The sequence below is a fragment of the Salmo salar genome, chromosome 01 (genome assembly GCF_965601325.2).
Source record: "Salmo salar chromosome 01, fSalSal1, whole genome shotgun sequence".
In the NCBI taxonomy this organism is placed as follows: domain Eukaryota; kingdom Metazoa; phylum Chordata; class Actinopteri; order Salmoniformes; family Salmonidae; genus Salmo; species Salmo salar.
The window spans coordinates 159,027,870-159,054,071 of NC_138291.1; the positions used below are offsets into that span (position 1 = coordinate 159,027,870).

At 41.4% G+C, this 26,202-nt stretch overlaps 1 protein-coding gene across 6 annotated transcripts in view; it reads left to right on the top strand.

Annotated features, from left to right (window-relative positions):
* Positions 1 to 26,202, top strand: part of mast4 (microtubule associated serine/threonine kinase family member 4) — a 170,423-nt gene that overhangs the window by 120,308 nt on the left and 23,913 nt on the right. For 5 of the 6 annotated variants that reach the window (XM_014137215.3, XM_082955476.1, XM_014137245.3 and 2 more), the window contains 8 exons: positions 6,108 to 6,196; positions 13,992 to 14,061; positions 15,512 to 15,590; positions 16,682 to 16,839; positions 21,148 to 21,223; positions 21,483 to 21,692; positions 22,176 to 22,277; positions 24,182 to 24,314. In XM_014137215.3, the coding sequence (XP_013992690.1) occupies positions 6,108 to 6,196; positions 13,992 to 14,061; positions 15,512 to 15,590; positions 16,682 to 16,839; positions 21,148 to 21,223; positions 21,483 to 21,692; positions 22,176 to 22,277; positions 24,182 to 24,314 (917 nt within the window). The remainder of the gene's footprint in view (positions 1 to 6,107; positions 6,197 to 13,991; positions 14,062 to 15,511; positions 15,591 to 16,681; positions 16,840 to 21,147; positions 21,224 to 21,482; positions 21,693 to 22,175; positions 22,278 to 24,181; positions 24,315 to 26,202) is intronic. The other variant, XM_045691948.2, reaches the window with a different exon arrangement.

Genomic DNA, 26,202 nt, shown 5'->3' on the forward strand with positions numbered 1-26,202 from the left:
TGTTAATTCCAATTACGGACATGACAACTAATAAACTTTAAACTAGTTATGCGGCCAGAGCGGTCGGCGTCCAACTTCTTTGGGGGACAAGTAGTGTTCAGCCACACGAGATTGAGCAATAACAGGTCTGTGATGCCTGGGGCTGCACGCGCGCCACACTGAGCCGGTTGGCGTGTCTACCCTTCGCCGAGAGGCGTGGATTGGTTTCCGTAGGTGAACCTGTGGAAGGATCATTAACGGATTGCCAGCTGCCGGTGCGGGGCTGTGCTCCAAAACAAAATTCTGCTGTGGGCTAGGTAGTTGTAGGGGGCTCATGCCCCCTGCCTTTCTCTTGGTGTGGGATTCTGGGCCAGGATGGGGCGGTTCCCCGCATCTCCCCATGTCGCCTGGGTTATGCCTGACCGGCTCTCCCCCTTTCCCCTTTCCGCACGGGCTGTGGGTAGGTGCGTCGGCCACGTCTGAGGGGGATTGGGGGTCGCTGGTGAACCAGGTCTTCCCACCTCGGTCTCCCATAGCCTATAGAATGTTCACATACTGTATTTAGACAAGTTGGAGTTGGCCAACTCACATTTTATAGTTAGTGCCTTTGTAACAGTGTTTTGAGATGTTAATAAAAAACATAACATAGAAAGTGTATTTCATTTATTATTAGTAACTAATCATTATTTAAACTTCAAGCCATGCCACCAGGGGTCTCTTCACAGTCTCTAAGTCCAAAACAGAGGCTGGGAAATGTACTAAATGACTACATGAAACTCTCTTCCACATCGGGTAACTTCAAGCTAGTAGGAAAATCTATTTTAAAAAACACAGAACACCTCACGTTACAACACGGACTGTGAAGAGACACACACACACTCACACATTGTATTATTATACATTTTACATTGTAATGTGTTGTTTTGTTCCTGTTTGGACCCCAGGAAGAGTTGCGGCTGCCTTGACAACAGCTAATGGCAATCCTAATAAAATACTGAATACTAGTAATCTACTGTAGTCTGAGTGTTCTTTGAAAATAAGGTTTTCCAGTTCCTACGTTTCTGTTCTTATAAAACCTGTACTTTGGAGCCATGACAACCATGATCCTGAGATTCTGAGCTTTTTTCTTTCAATTTCTCTGAGATTTGAGGCTGTATAGAATCTGTTCAGAGTTAGATTAGTCATTGCACTGTGTGCTTATTGCACTGTCGTCTAGCAGCGTTAAGGTTTCATCCCGTCTCTGACAGAGACATATTCGTAGGCTGCCTTCCAAATCTACTACTAGCCAGCAACTTGCCGTAGGCACTTTTGTAGATTGCAAATAGTTGGATTGGATTTTTCAATATGTGTAAAATTGCACCTGGTCTATATCGGAGGGTAAGATGGAGATATTGCTTCTACCAAGCTTTTCAGATCTACAGTTGAAGTCGGAAGTTTACATATACACTTAGGTTGAAGTCATTAACTCGTTTTTCAACCAATCCACACATTTCTTGTTAACAAACTATAGTTTTGGCAAGTTGGTTAGGACATCTACTTTGCATGACACAAGTAATTTTTCAGACAATTGTTTACAGACATATTATTTCACTTATAATTCACTGTATTACAATTCCAGTGGGTCAGAAGTTTACAAACAGCTTGGAAAATTCCAGAAAATGACGTCATGGCTTTAGAAGCTTCTGATAGGCTAATTGACATAATTTGAGTCAATTGGAGGTGTACCTGTGGATGTATTTCAAGGCCTACCTTCAAACTCAGTGCCTCTTTGCTTGACATCATGGGAAAAAGAAATCAAAAGAAATCAACCAAGACCTCATAAAAAATATTGTAGACCTCCACAAGTCTGGTTCATCCTTGGGAGCAATTTCCAAACGGCTGAAGGTACCACGTTCATCTGTGCAAACAATAGTACGCATGTATAAACACCATGGGACCATGCAGCCATCATACCGCTCAGGAAGGAGACTGGTTCTGTCTCCTAGAGATGAATGTACTTTGGTGCGAAAAGTTCCAAATCAATCCCAGAACAACAGCAAAGGACCTTGTGAAGATGCTGGAGGAAACAGGTTCAAACTTATCTATATCCACAGTAAAACGAGTCCTATTTCGACATAACCTGAAAGGCCGCTCAGCAAGGAAGAAGCCACTGCTCCAAAAAAGCCAGACTACGGTTTTCAACTGCACGAGGGGACAAAGATCCTACTTTTTGGAGAAATGTCCTTTGGTCTGATGACACTTAAATAGAGCCGTTTGGCCATAATGACAATCGTTATGTTTGGAGGAAAAAGGGGGAGGCTTGCATGCCGAAGAAAACCATCCCAACCGTGAAGCACGGGGTGGCAGCATCATGTTGTGGGGGTGCTTTGCTGCAGGAGGGACTGGTGCACTTCACAAAATAGATGGCATCATGAGGCGGGAAAATTATGTGGATATATTCAAGCAACATCTTAAGACATCAGTTAGGAAGTTAAAGCTTGGTCGCAAATGGGTCTTCCAAATGGACAATGACCCCAAGCATACTTCCAAAGTTGTGGCTTAAGGACAACAAAGTCAAGGTATTGGACTGGCCATCACAAAGCCCTGACCTCAATCTTATAGAAAATTTGTGGGCATAACTGAAAAAGCGTTTGCGAGCAAGGAGGCCTACAAACATGACTCGGTTACACCGCTCTGTCAGGAGGAATGGGCCAAAATTCACCCAACTTATTGTGGGAAGCTTGTGGAAGGCTGCCCAAAACGTTTGACCCAAGTTTAACAATTTAAAGGCCATGTTACCAAATACTAATTGAGTGCATGTAAACTTCTGACCCACTGGGAACGTGATGAAAGAAATAAAAGCTTAAATAAATCGTTCTCTCTACTATTATTCTGACATTTCACATTCTTAAAATAAAGTGGTGATCCTAAATGACCAAAGACAGGGAATTTCTACTTGGATTAAATGTCAGGAATTGTGAAACTGAGTTTAAATGTATTTAGCTAAGGTGTATGTAAACTTCCGACTTTAACTGTATGTAACGTTTTAGGGGCTAAGAACCGATTTGGAACCCCATAATATGTTGAGAATGCTTGAACATTAACATTTTCTAGTGTTCAGAGGAGAAGTGAACAATGTGAATGCCTGATGCACACCTAATGCAGTCTTTTCACATGAAAGTGCCTCCTCACTGAGAGAGCATTAAGTTCAGAGCACCAAGGGCTCTGCAATGTCACCTGTAGCAGCTGCCTCGCCAGGGACCTGACAGACTGCCAGTTTGTGTGCATGTGCGCTTCTGCAAGTGTGAAACACACACCCTGCTTTTTCTACTCCTCTATCTCTGCCTCTATGAAACTACATGGTCCTCTAGCCATGATGTGACACACTGCGCCATTCTCTCTAGCAAAGCCTCAGCTCTTATCCTAAGACACTGCAAGGGACAAGATCTAGTCATGGCTACAGTACAATGTATGAAATGTGCTTCAATGTCAGCTTAATACTATGTGAAACGACATGGCTCTGCTGAGCAGGAGGTTACACAATCACAGACAGTCTCATTGAGGTCCGACCTTGCAGTGAATGTTTTTAAGAATGAGGTATTTTCAGTCTGTGCCATCTGGGAAAAGCACATTGTCTATATATTGCAGTGTGATGTGGGTATTGAAGTCTGTAGTGAAATATATACCAAACAAAAATATAAACTCAACATGTCAAGTGTTGGTCCCATTTTTCATGAGCTAAAAAAATTTCCCAGACATTTTCCATACGCTCAAAAAGTTTATCTCAAATTTTGTGCACAAATTTGTTTTACATCCCTGTTAATGAGTGGGCCTATGCCCTCCCAGGCCCACCTTTGGCTGTGGTGCTGCACAGTCATGTGAAATCTATATATTAGGACCTAATGAATTAATTTTAATTGACTGATTTCCTTATGAACTGTAACTCAGTAAAATCTTTGTTGCGTTTTTTTTTGGTTCAGTATATGTTCAATTCATGTTCTCTAAAGATTGAAACATTGTACATTCCCAAGTGCATTTTCCCCTAAGATTGAGTCATGGAGCAATTGTTCCTTCAAACCTTTTCCCGTCTAAATGACTGAACTCCCCTGTTGTGATTCAAAATATCCCACCCTTATGAGTCACAATAATAACATGAATTAATTACTAATGTGAGTAATATCAAAGTCATCAGATGTTGCGATTACAAAATACACAATAGGCATCCCAATTCTTCCGCTCGGTAGCAGTAGGCTAAAGTGCTTTGTCAGAATGGATTGAGGCTATTGTTACGTCTTCGCTAGCTAAGCCCGGCTAAATAAGAGGATCTCCTTTGTCAGCACTTGGCGTGACATTAGATAGCTACTGTACCCGGCACAGGTCTGTCCTTCATTTCCTCCTGAGGCTGTCACCCAAGCAAGATGCTCTTTAAGCGACACTTTTTATGGATATCATTTAATAATATATATATTTTTCACTTCTCTTATTGATGTCTGTAAAGGGATTTTAATGTTTTCCAAACTGCTATAGAAGTAAAATGTTTTACTAGTACCACTGTTACACCCGGACTAAGGAGTTGGAAGCTTCCATGTGTTTTAATGGAGAATATGAACATTGTTGGAACTGAGGAGAGCATAGTTTGAATACCTAGAGTGAATGGGATGCAGGATTCTGGCAACCATAAGTGGTACAGATTGTGGAAACGGTGCAGAGGACGGTATGCCAGGCCAAAGAAAATGTACTAACAGTTGTTTATGAAATGTTTGTAGGCCTATATTGACGACTCAAACTGAATTTTTCTGTTGCTCTATCGTTGGCTGCATACTTCAGTCTGAGACAGCCATTAGTTTTTTGTGGTGATGTTAAAATGAGGGGTGTTGTACAAAACAATGTCTTGAGCGATTGGATCATCTCTAACCAATCAGAGTATCCAAGCCAATGACGAATTTTCAAAATGCTGCTTTACCGACATGTATTCTGGCTCTGGCCTAACCTGTCGGTTTCTGGGACTAATCAGACAGTCTAGAATGGATTTCCGTTCTCGAAAATCGTGGGGTGGTACTCAGATCCAGACTCATTGAGGAGAAGAAACTAACATTGTCCGTGGGCGTGGCGTAGCGTTTGGCCCGAGCAAGGAGTTTGAGTAGCCAGACAACGCTTTTTGCTGTTCAATGTTTATTTGGTGACCAATGTGCATGTTGGTCAAAGTCCAGTTTGATTTGTCTAATAATTCAGGGAGTGGCTACAATATTTTTTTTTTCATTGAGTAAGCAGAACAATCCATCTTTTAAAACTATTGTTAACTAGACCTATTACACTTTTGTGTTCACTGAATATGCAAATTGTCTTTCTCAAATAGAATCAGCACTTACCTCTTTCTACATGAGTCCCTGTTAACTGAATTTGCTCAATACCACCAGTGCAGTATTCTTAGCTTCCTCCGGGTGTAGAATCAGGTCTTGAGTGCTGTGTTTAATAATCCACAGAAAAGGTCCATCCTCGGGCTAATCAGAGGTGCTAATGAGGACAATTATCATTAATCAGTTACAGTACTCATGTTGCTGAGACGGCCTGGTCGTTGAGTGCTGGAGGGTTTATATGATGTTTAATGGATCCTGCTGGTTGGGGCCTGCTGGGGCAGGATTGGCCTATAGGAGATATCTGGTGGGTCACATTGGCTTTATAGGAGAGATCTGGTGGAAGATATAGAAGATCTGGTGGTACCTTCTGGGGCGGATTGACCTATAGAATAGATCTGGGCCTCTAGAATCGAATTATGTGGAATTGCAAGGCTTCCAGGTAGAAGTTCCCTACAGTTGTAGGGTCACCTTATTCTGCTCCAGTACTAGCCTTCCCCTGGGGAAGAATGGCATCTTGGGCAACTTCATCGTACTCCAAGTGCTAACCTATATGAATGCAAGAATGTGGAAAAAAGGTTGAAAAGAGTTTCCATGTCTTTGCACTGGAAGTCATTTTTGTTGATGTGAGTGATGTATAAGTGAACTATGTGCAGTGGAATGTGTAGTGCATGTTAAGTAGCTATGATTACATCTGGCATGTTTACTTAGATAATAAAGCACTGTGAGTGACTGGCTGGCTTTGTCTCGCTCTCCCTGTTTAGCTGTCTAACCTCTTACTGTCTGTTTTCATAGCTGCAGGACGAGCAACAGAAAAAGCCTGATAGGAAGTGGTCAGTCTTCAGTGCTTCCGCGACCTCACTCCCCCCTCTCATCACATACAGGTAAGGTGTGTGTGTGTGTGTGTGCCCATCATCTTTGTACAGGCATCTGTTTTGATATGTGTGAAGTGCCCCAATGAGTGACAGACACAATTCATGTTGTTGTGCTTGCTCGCATGCAAAGTGGCTTTGGTTGGCCAGAGTGTTCTATCCCTGAATGAAGGCCATTGTCTGTGGGTAAATGAAGAAGAGGTCTGGAAAAACTATGTCTCTGAAGTGTAGTCTCTTTGTGGTTCATTAGCCACCCACAAGATCATCCTCAGTCTCTCTCTCTGTAAACCTTTACCACAACAACACACAAGTGTCTTAAATGTTAACAACCAGTCTTCAACAGCAAAAATACTTTTTCATTGTCAACGTTTAGTGCTACTGCCTTTCTAAAGACCAGTCTTTGATGCCATGGTTTAAAGGGTGAGTGTACTGCGCTATCAGAGCGCTGACATTGGAGCCAGCTGTGATTGTGATTGTAATGGATCCTGAAGTGGCGGGCCTCAGGAAGGAAATGTACAGGAGCGTAAAGAGGGGAGGGTGGACTTCATTTATTCCAGCTTGGGCGTTTTATTTCCTGACAGGCCAATCACTGATAATGGCCCTCCGTTTGCGCAGTCAGACTTTCTAACCTTGCTAAAGAACTTGGTCCTTAAAATGAACTATGTAAGAAATAGTGACTGTAATAACAATGTTGAACTATGGGAGAACTTCACTGGCTGGCACAGACGTATTGCAGGTGCATGTACATTCGGTAAGAGCATTGTTTCCAGTTCTCATACGGTAGTTGTTAGTTACTGTACATTGTTGCAGACTGTCGCAGTTGTTTTGGCATTTGGTTGATAGCCAAGTTGGAGAGTGTGTCAACATTACCCACTGTAATTTTACATTTTGTTAACTGTTCTTTTCATGAAAATAGCTATTTTTTTTCCCCTATTACGAATGTTGGATCATTAGTGATTGTTTTTCACATGATTTCTAAATGGTATTTAATTTAGATTTAAATCTGCTCGGTATTCTCTATTACGACTGCTGCTGTTTATCAAAGCAATCCCAGTGTCTTCTCTAAACGCATAAGATTCATCAGTATTATCCTGTGTCTACATTGCTATTAAAATTGGACTAAATACGATTCATGTCGAAGAATGGACTTGACCTATTTTGGGTAACAGACATATACAACAAAATGTACAATTTGGACCCAGAGGATATCACTTGAAAGTCTTAATTAAAACACTTGTTTCCAAAGTGATCCTCGACGGTAAAAACAATAACACATAATGATTAAAAGGCAAGACAAAATTACAAACAACCATAAATACATTCATTTATGTTGACATCCTAAAAAGTGGCACTGTTCACTGCACTTCTCCCTAACCTTAAAAATCCATGGTGGTCAAGATGTGTTGGTATCTGTACTGATGGCGCAAAAGCCATGACAGGGAGACATGGGTGGAGTGGTAACGCGCGTGCAAGCAGTTGCTCCCGACGCCACTTGGGTACACTGCAGCATCCACCGAGAGGCGCTTGCTGCCAAGGGAATGCCTGACAGCTTGAAAGACGTTTTGGACACTACAGTGAAAATGGTTCATTTTGTTAAAGCAAGGCCCCAGAACTCTCGTGTATTTTCTGCATTATGCAATGATATGGGCAGCGACCATGTAACGCTTTGACAACATACAGAAGTGTGCTGGTTATCAAGGGGCAAAGTATTGACACGTTTTTTTGGAATTGAGAGACGAGCTTAACATTTTCTTTACTGACAATTTTCACTTTCACATTTTCACTTGTCGGATTGCTTGCATGATGTCGAGTTTCTCACACGACTGGCCTATCTGGGGGATGTTTTTTCTCACTAGAATGATCTCAATTTAGGATTACAGGGACTCTCCACAGCTATATTCAATGTGCAGGACAAAATTGAGGCCATGATTAAGAAGTTGGAGCTCTTTTCTGTCTGCATTAACAAGGACAACACACAGGTCTTTCCATCATTGTATGTTTTTTGTGTGCAAATGAACTCAAGCTTCCGGACAATGTGATATAGCAAAGCATCGGAGTGAGCTGGGTGCGCAATTACGCAGGTACTTTCCAGAAACGAATGACACAAACAACTGGATTCGTTATCCCTTTCATGCCCATGCCTCCAGTCCACCATCTGAACAAAAGAGCCTCATCGAAATTGCAACAAGCGGTTCTGTGAAAATTGAATTTAATCAGAACCCACTGCCAGATTTCTGGATAGGGCTGCGCTCAGAGTATCCTGCCTTGGCAAATCACGCTGTTAAGACACTGATGCCCTTTGCAACCATATACCTATGTGAGAGTGGATTCTCGGCCCTCACTAGCATGAAAACTAATTACAGGCACAGACTGTGTGTAAAATTATTTAAGACTGAGACTCTCTCCAATACAACCCAACATTGCAGAGGTATGTGCAGCCTTTCAAGCACACCCTTCTCATTACCTGTGGTGAGTTATTCACCATTTTTGATGAACAAATAAGGTTTTATATGTAAGATGGCTAAATAAGAGCAAAATTATTGATTATTATTATATTATTTGTGCCCTGGTCCTATAAGAGCTCTTTGTCACTTCCCACGAGCCAGGTTGTGATGACAAACTCAAACTCATTCTTATGTTTAATAAATGTATCGTATAGTGTGTGTGTGGCAGGCTTACAATGATGGCAAAAAAAAAACATTTGAGAGTGTGCTGACCCTGGTGCTAGAGGGGGTATGCAGCTGGAGGTTGAATGTTTGAAGGGGTACGGGACTATAAAGGTTTGGGAACCACTGCCATAGACAAATGCCTGTATGGAAAAACGTGTTCCTCGCAGTACTGTTTACTCTTGGGATTTTACAAGACCTAACACTAGCTCTGGTATTGGGACTGTGTTGGTTATAGACCCTATCAATGTGGTTTTTCATATAACCTGGGGCACGATCATTTAAGATGTCAAACATATGATTTAAGTTGGTTGGTCCACTCTGGACTCCAAAGGCAACAAGCCCACCTCCTGTAATTCCTGTACCCTTATGTGGGTCCTAGGGGGGACATTCAGCATATACCTGATAACATTATTTTGCATGACCTGCATTCTCTTTTTCTGCTTTTTGATAGCCCACTATACCAAGCAGAGCAGGCATAATCAAAATTACACTGAATTAAGGTTGAGACAATCAGTTTCTTAACTTGAATGTTAAAATATCTAGTGTTACGATATAAACATTTCAATTTGTTCTCCATTTTAGATTTTGTTTACAGCTGCAATCAGGTCTCCAGAAAGGGAATGATCTAGGGATGCACAAAGATAAGATACACTTGTTTTATATTCAATCTCCTTGCCTGTACAATTTACCATTATCTTGTCAGCTAAGCAATCTACGTTTTGTACCAAACAAAGTCAATTAGGTTTTTCCCAAATGGTTGTCTGACAACAAATTGTCACTACAATCTCTAACAAAATGCAATTCCTTACTCAGGGTCTCCTCTATGTAAACTGCATCCTTCCCTGATACCAGTATGGCTGAATCATCAGCATAAAGCAAGAGTTTACTGTATCTGGCATATCATTAATGTATATAAGAAATAGGAGGCCCTAAAATTGATCCCTGCGGTACTCCAAGGGTTATTGACACAGGTCTGTAGTTTCCTACATTTGTTTTACTGCTCTTCTTGTGTAGTGGAACCACCCGGGCTATTTTGAGATCCTTGGGAAATGTACCACTACTAATAGAAAGGTTTACAATATGCATTATCATTTTAGCAGTGACACAAGCACTATCCTTTATGAATCTTGCGGAAGGTTATCCAGCACAGTTGCTTTGTTTGTGCTCATTAAGCATAGTAGGTTGGAAACTTTGTCCTCTAGTACCATGCCCAGCTCAAACAAATCATTTGTGATACCTTTGCTGTGGTAAAAGTTGTTAATGAAAGACTGGCCGTAGTGTCCAGAGCAGGTGGATAATGTCTTAACCAGAGATTAGACTATAGTGGTAAAAAATGTGTTAAAATAATTTGCAACCTTTGCCTGGTCATAGCATAAAACGTCATCAATATCCAGGCCAATACAAGAGGATTTTACCTTATGGGAAGTTTTTGAGCCAATGTCCTTTAAAATTTCCCACAGTTTACGAGGCTGATGTAAGTTGTCATTAACGGCGTCTATATAATGTTGGGATTTGGCCTTATCCATTTTGTATTTTGCCTGGTTTCTACAGTTAATATAACCATCATAATCTTGTTGTAGATGTGTCCTTCTGAATCTGGCCAGGTAGCGATCCCTTTTCCTTATGAGGTCTAAGATCTTGGAAGTGATCCTTTTCCCTGACCACTGTTTGATTCAAATTTGTTTCATTGAAGCCAGAGTCGAGTGCAGACAGAAACAGATCTTTAAAAAGATTCAAAGCTTGATCAAAATCATCACAGTTTAGTACATGAGACCAATCCAAGATTCCAAGTACTTCTACAAAACATTGAGTATTGTTTCATAGACCGTACCTTCATGTATTTATTACCTGCCTCTAGTAGCATTTTGGATGTCTTACGGGTACAGTAGGTTACCATATGATCACTAAAACCAATATTTAAGACTCCTGACTGACAGATGTTCTCTTGATCTGATACAATAATCAAATCCAAAGTTGATTTACTGTCAATACACACCCGGGTTGGCTCAACAAGCAGTTGTTTTAGTCCAAATAACTGATTAAAGATATACAGGGCATTTACTCATACTTTTCTTGGGTGATAACTGCATATTTGTAGTAAAATCGCCAAGCAGAATACATTCTCTATCAGCAGATACATTGTGATCACAGCAATTCGATTCAAGTAAATCATAGAAATGATTCTGCTTAGGAGGCCGATAGCACACACCAACAAGTATAGGATGACATTTAGGAAGAAGTATATCTACCCATGCAACCTCAAGACCATCCATTTTCTGATCTGAAAGAGGGTTACTAAAATTGGTAATTAAGTATGTTAAAAAGCGTTTTTTTTATGTGTTTGAATGGTGTGGGCATACCCAAACAGAATGGTGCGTATATCGGTTATTAAAAATATTATTGAAAGACCGTTGATTGGCGAACTCAGCAAAGGTGCCATCATGTTCTATGAGGAAATATCAAGCATTTGTTTGAGATACAAGTTTGAGGTGGGGTTTTTGAAGTGTTTTTTTCTCCAATGTATGCTTTGCCCACAAATACAGAACAAGTCAACAACGTTATTTGGGTATGAGTTAACAGAATGTGAACTTTTAAAAGTGAGATTGTCACAGTACAGTTACTTTGTCTTTTAAAATATTTTGGGCATCAGCGCATTCTTGAGGAAATCCTATTCAAGTCAGAAAAGGATATTGATATGATAGGTAAGCTATAGAAAACCTTCCCCTCAAGTCTATACAATAGACAATCTCTTAGAAAAAAATATGAACTATTGGAACCAAGATTAAAAAATAACTGATTTTGGCACAAGATGGAGGGAATGTTGCAAGATAACTAACAATATTACAGTTAAAGAAAATGTATGCTTAATCCAGTATAAATGAATGTATAGAATGTATTATACAAGAGACAAAATGTACAAATTCTACAACACAACGGCAGAGTCATGTCTGAAGTTTAAAACTACTAATGACTCAATAATTCATGCCTTCTGGGAATGTTATGAAGTCCAAAAGTTTATGGGTGGAGTTGGGAAGATGGATGTCTGAGGTATTGCAATGTAAATGTACTTTTAATGAGTCTGTCTGTCAAGACATGACATATGAGGGTGCAGTGAGATATCCGATAGGTTGGACAATACTCTTCTCATCAATTATCTTTAAAAAAACGTATACTCAAACTGGAAATCAGCCAATCCTCCATCGTTCACGTGAAGGAGGTGTGATGTTTGTACGATGTAGTTATTTGTATGTTTTGTATTGTTTATAAAATATATAACATTTATATATATAAAAAAAAGATGTGTGTTCTATCCCATCCTGGTGATTTACTTATCTACGCTCATCAGTTATAGTTAAATTACATCACCATGTAACCAGCCTCTCTCTTCTCTGTTCCTCAGTATCGCATAGCCCTCTCGATATCATCAGATTTGTCTCAGGGGTTGCCATCGTTGCCCTTAGTTAATTAACTGTTTACTCCAGCCTTTGGCTACAGAGTTAATTGTGGTTAATTAACGTTGGACCAAGGGTTGGTTCTTTACCTTATTTCTGAGGGAACACAAGGCCTAATTGCTGCTGTTGGGGAAAGCCCCGCAGTTTGATGTGTTCAGTAGCCTGAGGCAGGACCACAGAACAGTAGGCCTGTGGGTAATAAGTGGATGCTGTCCATATGGATGTTGAGATTGAGAGATGGTGGGATCATTTGGTGGGCCTACCTGGTAGAGGATGCTTCAGGCTCCACTATAGGACTTCAAGTTGTGCAATAAAACCCCAAGACCCAAAATATTAGCAACTGTTAGCTAAGGTCTAACTAACATCTTATGGACTGTTGTAAATGTCTTTTATCGCCAGATGTCTTCACCCAGACTGTCTGTTTGAATAACACCATTGTGTAACATAGCTATTTAGACTACGGTATTAGCCTAAAGGTTACTCTTACAGTAGCTGATAACACCACCGATAAACGATATATTATTAATAGGATGAAAAAAAGGGATTTTTCTCTTGCTTTTCTGAACATTTGCGGCCATTCTCATGTCATTGTCACAATGTATGAAATAAACATTTGAAGCATAGTTATTGGACAATTGCTCTTTTGGATGGCAATTTATGAGAATTCAGTGTGGAAAAATTTAGGTGTAAAGTACTTAAGTATAAATTCTTTAAAGTACACTTAAGTCGTTTTTGAGGATATCTGTACTTTATTTTACTATGTATATTTTTGACAACTTTTACTCCATACTTTTACTCCATTCCTAAAGAAAATGTTGTACTTTTTACTCTATACATTTTTTCCTGACAACCCAAAGTACGTGTTACATTTTGAATGCTAAGCATGACAGGAAAATTGTGATTTTCACTCACTTCTCAAGATAACACGTGGTCATCCCTACTGCCTATGGTCTAGGGGACTCAATAAACACACATGCATCTTTTGTAAATAATCTCTGAGTGTACCCCTGGCTAAAAACAATAAAATGGTGCTGTCTTCTTTGCTTAATATAAGGAATTTGAAATGATTTACACTTTTACTTCTACTTTTGATACTTAAGTGTGTTTTAGCAATTACATTTATTTTTGATACTGAAGTATATTTAAATATTTATTGCTGCCAATAGTCAGCAATAAAATGCTTATGGGCAGGCTTTATTTATTTCCAGAAAGTAATTTACACTATATCTTTGTGGTTATCTGAAAAATGGCATGAGAATGTGGCATACATAGGAAATATGAATCTTAAAAGAAACATTTTTAGACTTTTACTCAAGTAGTATTTTACTGGGTAACTTTAATTATGTAATTACTGCTTCAAGCAGATCAGTCCCATTTCACTCTTACTAGATTAAGCTCCTTCAGATAAGAGCCAATGAAACACAATAAAATGTCAAATGCTGTGTAAAGTACAATAGCTGAGAGTAAATTGATGAAGAAATGTGTTTTATCTATGCTGGCTTATTACACTTTCTTATTTAAAAAAAAATCCTAATATAGGTTTGGTATGGGTTTGATTCTATGCTGTAGGCTTAGTATTATTATTTCCCTGATTCATTTAAAATGCTTTTGTCTCAAGTTTATGGAATGTTTTCTTTAATGACTTCTAATCTCCCCTTGTTTCTCTGCTTCCTCTCTGAACAACAGGAACGAGTCCTCAAGACAGCCCCAGAAACTTCTCTCCTAGTGCCTCAGCCCACTTCTCATTTGCACGAAGGTATTAATAAAAGTAAAAGTCAATGCCAGTTGAACCTTTTATCCGTAACTCCACTCAACTAGCATGCCAATAGTTTGCAATAAAATGCTTATGGGCAGGTTTTATTGTTTTTAAGAATTTCCAGAAAGTAGTAGTACTTTATCTTGGTGGTTATCTGACAAATGGTATGAGAAATGAGGCATACATAGGAAATATGAATCTTAAAAGAAACATTTATATTTTTTTAAACAACAAAGCCAAATTGTGGTGCTATTATTGTCTGCAGCAGACAGGCAACGGTTCTTTTGAGAAGCGAAGGCAGGATCTCACTGTGTTCTGACAGGCTCTCTATACAGAGATTGAAATCACAGGCAGGTTCAAGGGTTCAGTCTTTTACCATCATCCGACTCAAACTCCTCGCGTTTTCTGAAGTGCTTTTCTCCACGTCTTCACAAAAAGCCTGAAATCTTTTTTGTTCTACCCTCACTCAAAACAACTTTATTTTAACAGCTTTTTTATTTATCGCTATGATTCCGTCAGTGCCACAGACCAGACATGTAATGTCATGTTAGGCCTCTGTTTTGTCATGTAAACGTCATAGCTCTTCTTCCTGTTACTCATGTCTATGAATACACACAACGTCATTGTAATGCACATGTCCGTTTGTGCAATGTGTATGAATACACAATGTCATTGTTACCCTGCCATTATACCGAATCATGAAAATCCTGTTTGATGTGTTTCTAGCTGTCCCTACATCTAACCCCACAAGTTATTTCTCTGAGTTTGTATCAATGTTCAGTGTTAGTGCAACAGAAGACATCTCACTACTCGGTAGGTTGGGGCGGCAGGGAAGGTTGGGGCGGCAGGGTAGCCTAGTGGTTAGAGCGTTGGACTAGTAACCGAAAGGTTGCAAGATCGAATCCCCGAGCTGACAAGGTTAAAATCTGTCGTTCTGAATCTGAACAGGCCGTCATTGAAAATAAGAATTTGTTCTTAACTGACTTGCCTCGTTAAATAAAGATAAAATAAAAAAGGTGTGGGTGGCAGGTAACATAGATCAAGAAAACTGGGTGTCCTGTGTGGGTTCGATTCTCACGGGGGACCAGTACGAAAATGTGTGCACTACTGTAAGTCACTCTGGATAAAAGTGTCTGCTAAATGACTAAAACGTAATCCAGTGTAAATGCTGCAGTAGGCTATTGAAAAGCAGTCTTTCCTACCTATTTTTCCGGAAAGGTAAAGTTTGCAAATGACCTAACTCTGCACATAGGTCAAAGGTCATCCAGAACGTTGTGCATTTGTAGTGTAGGTATGTTTATTCAAAATCCTGGCGCTTGTTTTGAATATCATTCATAGTTATTTTTATATTTTGTTAACTACAGTTCTCATATTACTGATTAGTTATGGATGGGTTCTGAGTTTATCGTGACGTCTGTCTCTTTCTATCTCTGTCTGTGTGTTTGAGCAGGACTGATGGACGACGCTGGTCTTTGGCCTCTCTGCCTTCCTCTGGCTATGGCACCAACACACCCAGCTCCACTGTTTCTGTATGTACCATACCACTCAATTTGTTAAAGGCCATGAAAACAAAATATATTATGTGTTAGCTAGATTTTTTAAAAGTAATGCCAAAAAGGTTGTTAAACCTAACTTTTTCACATACAGTATACTGATGGAAAACCCTTTCAATCTAAAAATACATATACTGTACCAGATCACTGGATATTCAAGAATCATTCAAATAAAGATGTTTCAATGTGAAATGATCATCTGATGGGCATCCTCTAGTCTGTACTTCAGTCACCAGGCCTGTACTGTACTGTAATGTACTGTACTGTAGGCTACTGGTAGTCAGAGATGAGGGGTGCCATAGTGATCACATTCTCTCGCAGGATGACTCATACCACCAGACGCTGTATTTAGGGCCAGCAGATTTGTTTTGGAGTAAATATGGCCCTGGCACACAGCTAGGCCACCCACACACACACAAACACACGCACAAACACATAACTCTGCTCTGTTTACTGACAAACTCAAATCACAGAGGCAGGCGATGGTCAACTCTCTGACACACACACACACACACACACACAAACAGGCCCCATGGCAGACTACACAACCAAGTAAACAAGCTGTCACACACAAAGTAATGGGTTGTTTGTTAACGGCCATGTTTTTTGAGGACCATCAATTAGAGCTGATAAATACTTAACATGTTGCCAGAGGCTGGTGAGGATGACTGGTTAAGGGGAACTACCATAGAGCGGGATTAACACCAGCAACTGTGTTGTTTGTCCAGGATATGTTTACAGCTTAGTTTAAATTGAATCCCTATTTGGATTGGATTTGAGAACAATCTAATGAGGAGAAATGGGAATGTTCACAATTTGTTAGCTTTCATCTACTGTACCGTCGCAACCATTTTGGCACCCATAAGTTTGTCCTTCATTTTCAAGACACTAAAAGGGCATCAATACCGTAATGAACATTTACCCAATCAAATAAACACAACAGTCAGAAAGAACATGCTACTCTCCTGGTATCTGTCATTCTCTCGTGATAAAACATTAATCAAAGCATTAGCCTCTCCTTTTTATCTTTTCTTTTCTCGTTCAATGTATATTCATTTCATTTCCAGTCGTCCTGTTCATCACAGGAGAAGCTGCACCAGCTACCCTTCCAGCCCACGCCGGATGAGCTGCACTTTCTCTCCAAGCACTTCTGCACTGAGAGCATCGCCGGGGACGACCGACGGAGGGGGACAGCGCCCATGCGACCCCGCTCGCGCAGTCTCAGGTATGTACGGAGGCCAGGCAAGGTCATACACCGTTAAGGATGCTGGGTATAACAGTTGCTGAAAATGACAGTCCTTTTTATTTAGTTTTCTAAAAATAAAAAAATTGATATGATTCATACCATATATATATATATATTTATTTTATTTAATCTTTATTTATCCATGTTCGTCTCATTGAGATAAAAATCTATTTTTCAAGAGACCTGGTCCAACCATATATCACAGAGTGCATTCGGAAAGTATTCAGACCCATTTTACACATTTTGTTACGTTTACAGCCTTATTCTAAAATGGATTTTAAAAATCTACACACAATACTGCATAAACAGGTTTTTTGAAATGTTTGAACATTTATAAAAAAAAATCTAAATAAACAGAAATCTTCTATACATAATTATTCAGACCCTTAGCTATGAGACTCAAAATAGAGCTCAGATGCATCCTGTTTCCATTGATCATCCTTGAGATGTTTCTGCAACTTTATTGGAGTCCACCTGTGATAAATTCAATTGATTGGACATGATTTGGAAAGGCACACACCTGTCTATATAAGGTCCCACAGTTGTCAGAGCAAAAACCAAGCCATGAGGTCGAAGGAATTGTCCATAGAGCTCTGAGACAGGATTGTGTCGAGCCACAGCTCTGGGGAAGTCTACAAAAAAATGTCGGCAGCATTGAAGATCCCCAAGAACACAGTGGCCTCCATCATTCTTAATTGGAATAAGTTTAGAACACCCAAGACTCTTCCTAGAGCTGGCCACCCAGCCAAACTGAGCAATTGGGGGAGAAGGGCCTTGGTCAGGGAGGTGACCAAGAACCCGATGGTCACTCTGACAGAGATCCAGAGTTCCTCTGTGGAGATGGGAGAACCTTCCAGAAGGGCAACCATCTCTGCAGCACTCCAGCAATCAGTCCTTGATGGTAGAGTGGCCAGACGGAAGCCACTCAGTAAAATGCACATGACAGTCCACTTGGACGAACTGAAAGCACGTATATCCTACCAATGGGACATTCAGTCGTAGCTGAATGACGACATTAAGAACATACAGCTGGCGGGTTATACACTCTATCGGCAAGACAGAACAGCAGCCTCTGGTAAGACACGGGCGGAGGCCTATGCATTTATGTAAACAACAGCTGGTGCACGATATCTAAGGAAGTCTCAAAGTTTTGCTCACCTGAGGTAGTGTGGTCTACAGCTTATCATGAGATACTCTATCTACCTAGAGAGTTTTCATCTGTATTTTTCGTAGCCGTCTACATACCACCGCAGAGCGAAGTTGGCACTGAAACCGCACTCAATGAGCTGTATTCCGCCATAAGAAAACAGGAAACCGCTCATCCGGAGGCGGAACTCCTGGTGGCCGTTGACTTTAATGCAGGGAATCTTAGATCAGTTTTACCAAATTTCTATCAGCATGTTAAATGTGCAATCGGAGGGGGAAAAAAATTCTAGACCACCTTTACTCCACACACAGAGACGCGTACAAAGCTCTCCCTCGCCCTCCATTTGGCAAATCTGACCATAACTCTATCCTCCTGATTTCTGCTTACAAGCAAAAATTCAAGCAGTGGTCAAAAAAAGTGGTCAGATGAAGCAGATACTAAACTATAGGACTGTTTTGCTAGCACAGACAGGAATATGTTCCGAGATTCTTCCGATGGCATTGAGGAGTACACCACATCAGTCACAGACTTTATCAATAAGTGCATTGAGGACATCGTCCCCACAGTGACTGTACGTACATACCCCAACCAGAATCCATGGATTACAGGCAACATTCGCACCGAGCTAAAGGGTAGAGCTGCTGCTTTCAAGGAGCAGGACTCAAACCCGGAAGCTTATAAGAAATCCTGCTATGCCCTCTGAACCATCAAATAGGCAAAGCATCAATACAGGACTAAGATCGAATCGTACTACAGCGGCTCCGACGCTCGTCGGATGTGGCAGGGCTTGCAAAATATTACAGACTACAAAAGGAAGCCCAACCAAGAGCTGCCCAGTGACACAAGCCTACCAGACAAGCTAAATAACTTCTATGCTCGCTTCGAGGCAAGTAACACTGAAACATGCATGAGAGCATCAGCTCGTCCGGTTGACTGTGTGATCACGTTCTCCGAAGCCGATGTGAGTAAGACTTTGAAACAGTTCAACATTCACAAGGCCGCTGGGCCAGAGGGATTACCAGGATGTGTACGCCGAGCATGCACTGACCAACTGGCAAGTGTCTTCACTGACATTTTCAACCTCTCCCTGTCTGAGTCTGTAATACCAACATGTTTCAAGCAAACCACCATAGTGTTCTTGGGCACAGAGACTAAGGTAACCTGCCTAAATGACTACTGACCCGTAGCTCTCACGTCTGTAGCCATGAAATGCTTTGAAAAGCTGGTCATGGCTTACATCAACACCATTATCCCAGAAATCCTAGACCCACTCCAATTTGCATACCGCACCAACAGATCCACAGATGCAATCTCTATTGCACTCCACAATGCCCTTTCCCACCTGGACAAAAGGAACACCTATTTGAGAATGCTATTCATTGACTACAGCTCAGTGTTCAACAGCACAGTACCCTCAAAGCTCATCACTAAGCTAAGGACCCTGGGACAAAACACCTCCCTCTGCAACTGGATCCTAGACTTACTGACGTGCCGCCCCCAGGTGGTAAGGGTAGGTAACAACACATCCGCCACGCTGATGCTCAACATGGGGGCCCCTCAGGGGTGTGTGCTCAGTCCCCTCCTGTACTCCCTGTTCACTCATGACTGCGCAGCCAGGCACGACTCCAACACCATCAAGTTTGCTGATGACACAACAGTGGGAAGCCTGATCACCAACAGCGACGAGGCAGCCTATAGGGAGGAGGTCAGAGACCTGACCGTGCGGTGCAAGGACAACAACCTCTCCCTCAACGTGTTCAAGACAAAGGAGATTATTGTGGACTACAGGAAAAGGATCCTCAAAAGGTTTAACAGCACCATCGAGAGCATCCTGACGGGTTGCATCACTGCCTGGTATGGCAACTGCTCGGTCTCCGACCGCAAGGCACTACAGAGGGTAGTGTGTACGGCCCAGTACATCACCGGCGCCAAGCTTCTTGCCATCCAGAACCTCTATACCTGGCGGTGTCAGAGGAAGGCCCTAAAAATTGTCAGACTCCAGCCACCCTAGTCATGGACTGTTCTCTCTGCTACCGCACGGCAAGCAGTACCGGAGCGCCAAATCTAGGTCCAAGAGGCTTCTGTACAGCTACTTCCCCCAAGCCATAAGACTCCTGAACAGCTAATCAAATGGCTACCCAGACTATTTGCATCTCCCCCACGCTGCTGCTTCTCTCTGTTATTATCTATGCATAGCCACTTTAATAACCCTACCTGCATGTACATCATTTCCTCAATTACCTCGTCACCGGTGCCCCCGCACATTGACACATTGACTCTGAACCTGTATATAGCCCCGCTATTATTTACTGCTGCTCTTGGTCTACACCTGTTGTATTCGGCGCATTTGACCAATACAATTTGTTTTGATTTGGTGTTTGCCAAAAGACGATGAGAATCAAGATGATCTTGTCTATTGAACTCCTTGGCCTGAATGCCAAGCGTCATGTCTGGAGGAAACCTGGCACCATCCCTACGGTGAAGCATGGTGGTGGCAGCATGCTGTGCGGATGTTTTTCAGCAGCAGGGACTGGGAACCTAGTCAGGTTTGAGAAAAAATGAACAGAGAAAAGTACAGGTATCCTTCATGAAAACCTGCTCCAGAGCATTCAGGACCTCAGACTGGGGTGATTGTTCACCTTCCAACAGGACAGCGACCCTAAGCACACAGCCAAGACAATGCTGGAGTGGCTTTGGGGCAAGTATCTGAATGTCCTTCAGAGGCCTAGCCAGAGCCTGGACTTGAACCCGATTTGAACATCTCTGCAGAGAACAGAAAATAGCTGTGCAGCAACACTCCCCATCCAGCCTGACAGAGCTTGAGGTGCTTCAACAAAGTACCGAGTAAAGGGTTTGAATACTTATATCAATGTGATATTTCAGTTTAAACAATTTTATAACTGCAAACATTTCTAAAAACCTGTTTTTGCTTTGTCAATATGGGGTACTGTGTGTAGATTGATGAAAAAATCTGTTTAGTACATTTTAGAGTAAGGATGTAAAGCAACAATGTGGAAAAAGTCAAGGGGTCTGAATACTTTCCGAATGCACTGTATATCAATGCATTTTTTTGCTGTAAGATACAGTATGTGTTGTAATATAAGTACTTATCTTTCCTTTATATTCTTATTTGTTTGCAGCCCTGGAAGATCCCCATCCTGTTGTGATCATGAGATTATTATGATGAACCATGTCTACAAGGAACGCTTTCCTAAGGTGAGGGGCCAACAGGAGTAGAACTAATAATGCCTTATCACCTTAACATTTGTCATTTGGTATCAAAACAAAATGCCAATGTCTTACATACGGTTTATTACACAGTGACAAAGGAGTTGCTCTTTTTTAGCCACTTCTAAACTTTTTACCCTCTCTGACCACTTTTGCCACCACTTTCTACCACCTTTAAACCTTTTTACCCTCTCTCTCTCTCTCATGTCCTCTCCTTCTAACCTTTTCCACCCCTCCATGTCTCTAGGCCACGGCCCAGATGGAGGAGAGGATCCAGGAGATCATCCGGACCAGCTCCCCGGAGAGCGTGCTGCCACTGGCGGACGGTGTGCTGGGGTTTGCCCACCACCAGATCATCGAGCTGGTCCGCGACTGCCTGGAGAAGAGCCGCCTGGGCCACGTCACCTCGCGCTACTTCTGTGAGCTCACCGACAAACTGGAGAAGCTATTCCAGGAGGTGGGTGACACTATTGGTGCAGCTCAATAATGTTAAGTGGTTACCTTTCCTTGTGTCGTCTACTCCCATATTTATAATCTGGCATAATGAAGGAAAGTAGACGAGGAAAGAAAGCAATAAAGAGTAGTGTGGTGCCACCTGCCCCACTTTAAAATACATCAACCTTTTACCATAGTAATAAGCACAGTGTAATTACAATATCGATATACATTACTGCATAGGACTGTGATACAATCAAACAGATTCTTTCACCAAAATGATTTGGTTTACAGTGCTCTCTTACCTCTACGGCATTCAACGTCATTTTTTAAGCACTATTGCAAATATAGATATTCTGTATTGCTCAGTGTCCTCTCCCCTCATGCAGGCTAACTATGATAATCCCTCCCTCTTACTTAATGGTACTTCCAGTCCCGAGCACTGATCAGCTCACAGGTCTGTATAAAATGTTGAGCGAGTGTGTTCTGTTCTGTGTGTGTATAGTCCACGTCCCGGTCGGAGAGCCAGGAGGTGACCTTCATCAAAGAGCTGGTAAAGAAGATCCTCATCGTCATCGCCAGGCCAGCGCGCCTCCTGGAATGCCTGGTATGTCTCGCCTGATTGTCGCTAGTTAGCTACCAAGCACATGGCAATGACTTCTCACTCACACATATTACACTAGTTATACTAGGGCCAGGAGTGTTTCCTGACCATGTGGGGTGACTAGTCAAATCTCTGGGCATTAACCTCTATGGGCTAGGTGGGACGCTAGCGTGCCACCCGTGGTGCACTCCATCAACAGCAGGTGCATTTCAAGAGCGGCAAATTTGAATCCAAATAAATGTCAAAATTCAAATTTTTCAAACATACAACTATTTTACACCCTTTGAAAGATAAACATCTCCTTAATCTAACCACGTTTTACGAGTTCAAAAAGGTTTTACGGCGAAAGCATAAATTTAGAGTATGTTAGGACAGTACATTTACAAGAGTTGTGTGTAATGTTTTGTCAATTCAAAGACAGGTTCACCAAAACCATAAAACCAGCTAAAATGATGCACTAACCTTTTACAATCTCCATCAGATGACACTCCTAGGACATTATGTTAGACAATGCATGCATTTTTAGTTCTATCAAGTTCATATTTATATCCAAAAACAGCGTTTTACTATGGCATTGATGTTGAGGAAATCGTTTCCCTCCAATAACCGGCAGTCAAGTCAGCGTCACAAATTAAATAATTAAAATTAGAAAACATTGGTAAAATATTATATTGTCATTTAAAGAATTATAGATTTACATCTCTTGAACGCAATCAACTTGCCAGATTTAAAAATAACCTTACTGGGAAATCACACTTTGCAATAATCTGAGCACTGCGCCCAGAAAAATACGCGTTGCGATACAGACTAGTCGTTATGTTGGGGAGATCTAAAATCGAAAATACTATGTAAATAATCCATTACCTTTGATTCTCTTCATCAGATGTCACTTCCAGGTATCACAGGTCCATAACGAATGTAGTTTTGTTCAAAAAAGCTCATCATTTATGTCCAAAAATCTCCGTCTTGTTAGCACATGATCTAAGCCAGCCGGACTTCTCGTCATGAACGAGGGGAAAAAATATATTTCCGTTCGTTCAAACATGTCAAACGTTGTATAGCATAAATCATTAGGGCCTTTTTTAACCAGAACATGAATAATATTCAAGGTGGACGAATGCATACTCTTTTATAACGTATTGGAACGAGGGTACCCAACATGAACTCGCGCGCCAGGTGTCTAATGGGACATCATCGTTCCATGGCTCTTGTTCGGTCAGATCTCCCTCCAGAAGACTCAAAACACTTTGTAAAGGCTGGTGACATCTAGTGGAAGCAATAGGAAGTGCCACAATATTCCTCAGCCCCTGTGTTTTTCAATGGGATAGGTTTAAAGGTAATACAACACATCAGGTATCCACTTCCTGTCAGAAAATGTCTCAGGGTTTTGCCTGCCAAATGAGTTCTGTTATACTCACAGACACCATTCAAACAGTTTTAGAAAATTTATGGTGTTTTCTATCCATATGTAATAAGTATATGCATATTCTAGTTACTGGGTAGGAGTGGTAACCAGATTAAATCGGGTATGTTTTTTTTATCCAGCCGTGTCAATACTGCCCCCTAGCCGTAACAGGTTAATACTAAATATGACTTATTTCTGTCCCACGGCTAATCAGAACTACACAAATGACCATGTAGCTCTATCTAAACTAGGTTTCAGTTATGTGAGTCATTTGACAGACATCCCATCCATGTCTCTGTTGTATAAAGAGGAGGCTTGCGACCTGTTGACGAGCCATACAGATGCAATACATCCTCCTCGCGCTCCTTCTATTGATTGATTTGTTACATTATCAACCCAGAGAAAAACCAACAGTACTCAGACAATGCCTATTGAAACTTAAAACTTAGAGTTCCAGAAGTGTTGTAGTGAAACCTGTGTCCCTGTGTTGTCCTCTCCTCAGGAGTTTGATCCAGAGGAGTTCTACCATCTGTTGGAGGCTGCCGAGGGTCACGCCAAAGAGGGCCAGGGCATCAAAACTGACATCCCCCGCTACATCATCAGCCAGCTGGGGCTCACACGGGACCCCCTGGAAGGTATGCCAGGTTTGACCTTTTAGGAGTTGGGCAGGTAGACAGTGCCTAAACCAACATCACACATTCAGATTGAAAAGAATGCGTTCTGCTGCAAGGGCCTGTGAACTCATTCCAGTGGTGGCCTGCTTTATTCAAGTAATCAAGAAGTTTCTGAGTATGTAGAAAGTAACTTATTTCGTGATGTAAAACCTAAGATGTGCTAGCCTTGATATTCATGCTCTACAGATGACACTGGCTACGTTCCAATTTTTCACCCGTCTCCCAAAGTGTACACACCCCCTCATTGATTTAAAAGGAATGGACTGGTGTGAGGAATATGGTGGAAACTCCCTCCAGCCACGCTTGCACCAATCCAATGCTTTTAACAAGATTCATACGGTCATGAAAATCCTGGACTTTTAAAATTGGGTTTTCCAGGCCGGGAAAAGTTTTGGAAAATGATCAAATCTAAAACGTTTTGGAAAAGTCATGGAAATATATCAAATAGTTCATCTTGATGTACATTTTTTAGGCACAGTTAAACATAAAAAAAAAAAAAAATCAACATATAAGCCAGGATCGGAATGCACTTTAGTGCGTCTGTGATTGCGCACATCACCTGCATGTGTGCGAGAGGAGTGGGCCGTTGCTCAAGGAGAGAGAGACAGTCGGACATTGCAGCAGCAGGCAGGTAGGCCTATAAAATATGATAGAGAACAAACTAATAGCTAGGTAGCCAATTCAAAACATATATTGTACTCTGTAATTAACTGTTTAACTATTATAAGCATAATTGTTTTCTTATCCCTAAAACTTTCCACCGACACTCGTGAATAAGGTCATACAAAGTTGATATACATTCTTGAACAATTCATTTAAACAATTATTTTTGACTGAACAAATTATTCATTTCACCATTGTATTAGCTGGGATTCGGTTCAATCTCGATGAATCCAAATAATAGTTTGTGAATCGCAAACAGTAATTTTAGGATTTTTTTTAATGTAGCCTTTCTTTTGGATTATGTGGCTTCAAAACTTGTTTTGTAGATACTTCCAGTTTATTTGGGCATCCAATGTATGGGACATTGCGACGAGTCCGACGAGCCTGAGGTGAATGATATACTGCTTTCCTGCGAACAGGCCCAGATCCCCGTCATTTGCATGAAGAGAAGGCGGGGAGAAAAAGGGACCAGAGGGCGGGCTGCCTTCTGAGAGTTCGTAGGCGATCGAATAAACTCCCACTTCCTTCCATTCTGCTAGCAAACGTGCGATCTTTGGAAAATAAAATCGATGACCTAGGCGAAAGATTAAACTACCAACAGGACATTCAAAACTGTAATATCTTATGCTTCACGGAGTCGTGGCTGAACGACGACATTATCAACACAACTGGCTGGTTATACGCTGTATCAGCAGGACAGAACAGCGGCGTCTGGTAAGAGAAGGGGCGGCGGACTATGTATCAGCTGGTTCACGATATCTAAGGAAGTCTCTGATGCTGGCACTAAGACCGCACTGAAGGAGCTGTGTTCTGCCATAAGCAAACAGGAAAACGCTCACCCAGAGGAGGCGCTCCTAGTAGCCGGGGACTTTAATGCAGGGATACTTAAATCTGTCTTACCAAATTTCTATTAGCATGTTAAATGTGCAACCAGAGGGGAAAAAAGCTCTGGACCACCTTTACTCCACACACAGAGACTCGTACAAAGCTCTCCCTCGCCCTCCATTTGGCAAATCTGACCATAATTCTAACCTCCTGATTCCTGCTTACAAGCAAAAATTAAAGCAGGAAGCACCAGTGACTCGGTCTATAAAAAAGTGTTCAGATGAAGCAGCTTCTACCCCCAAGCCATAAGACTCCTGAACATCTAATCAAATGGCTACCCAGACTATTTGCATTGCCCCCC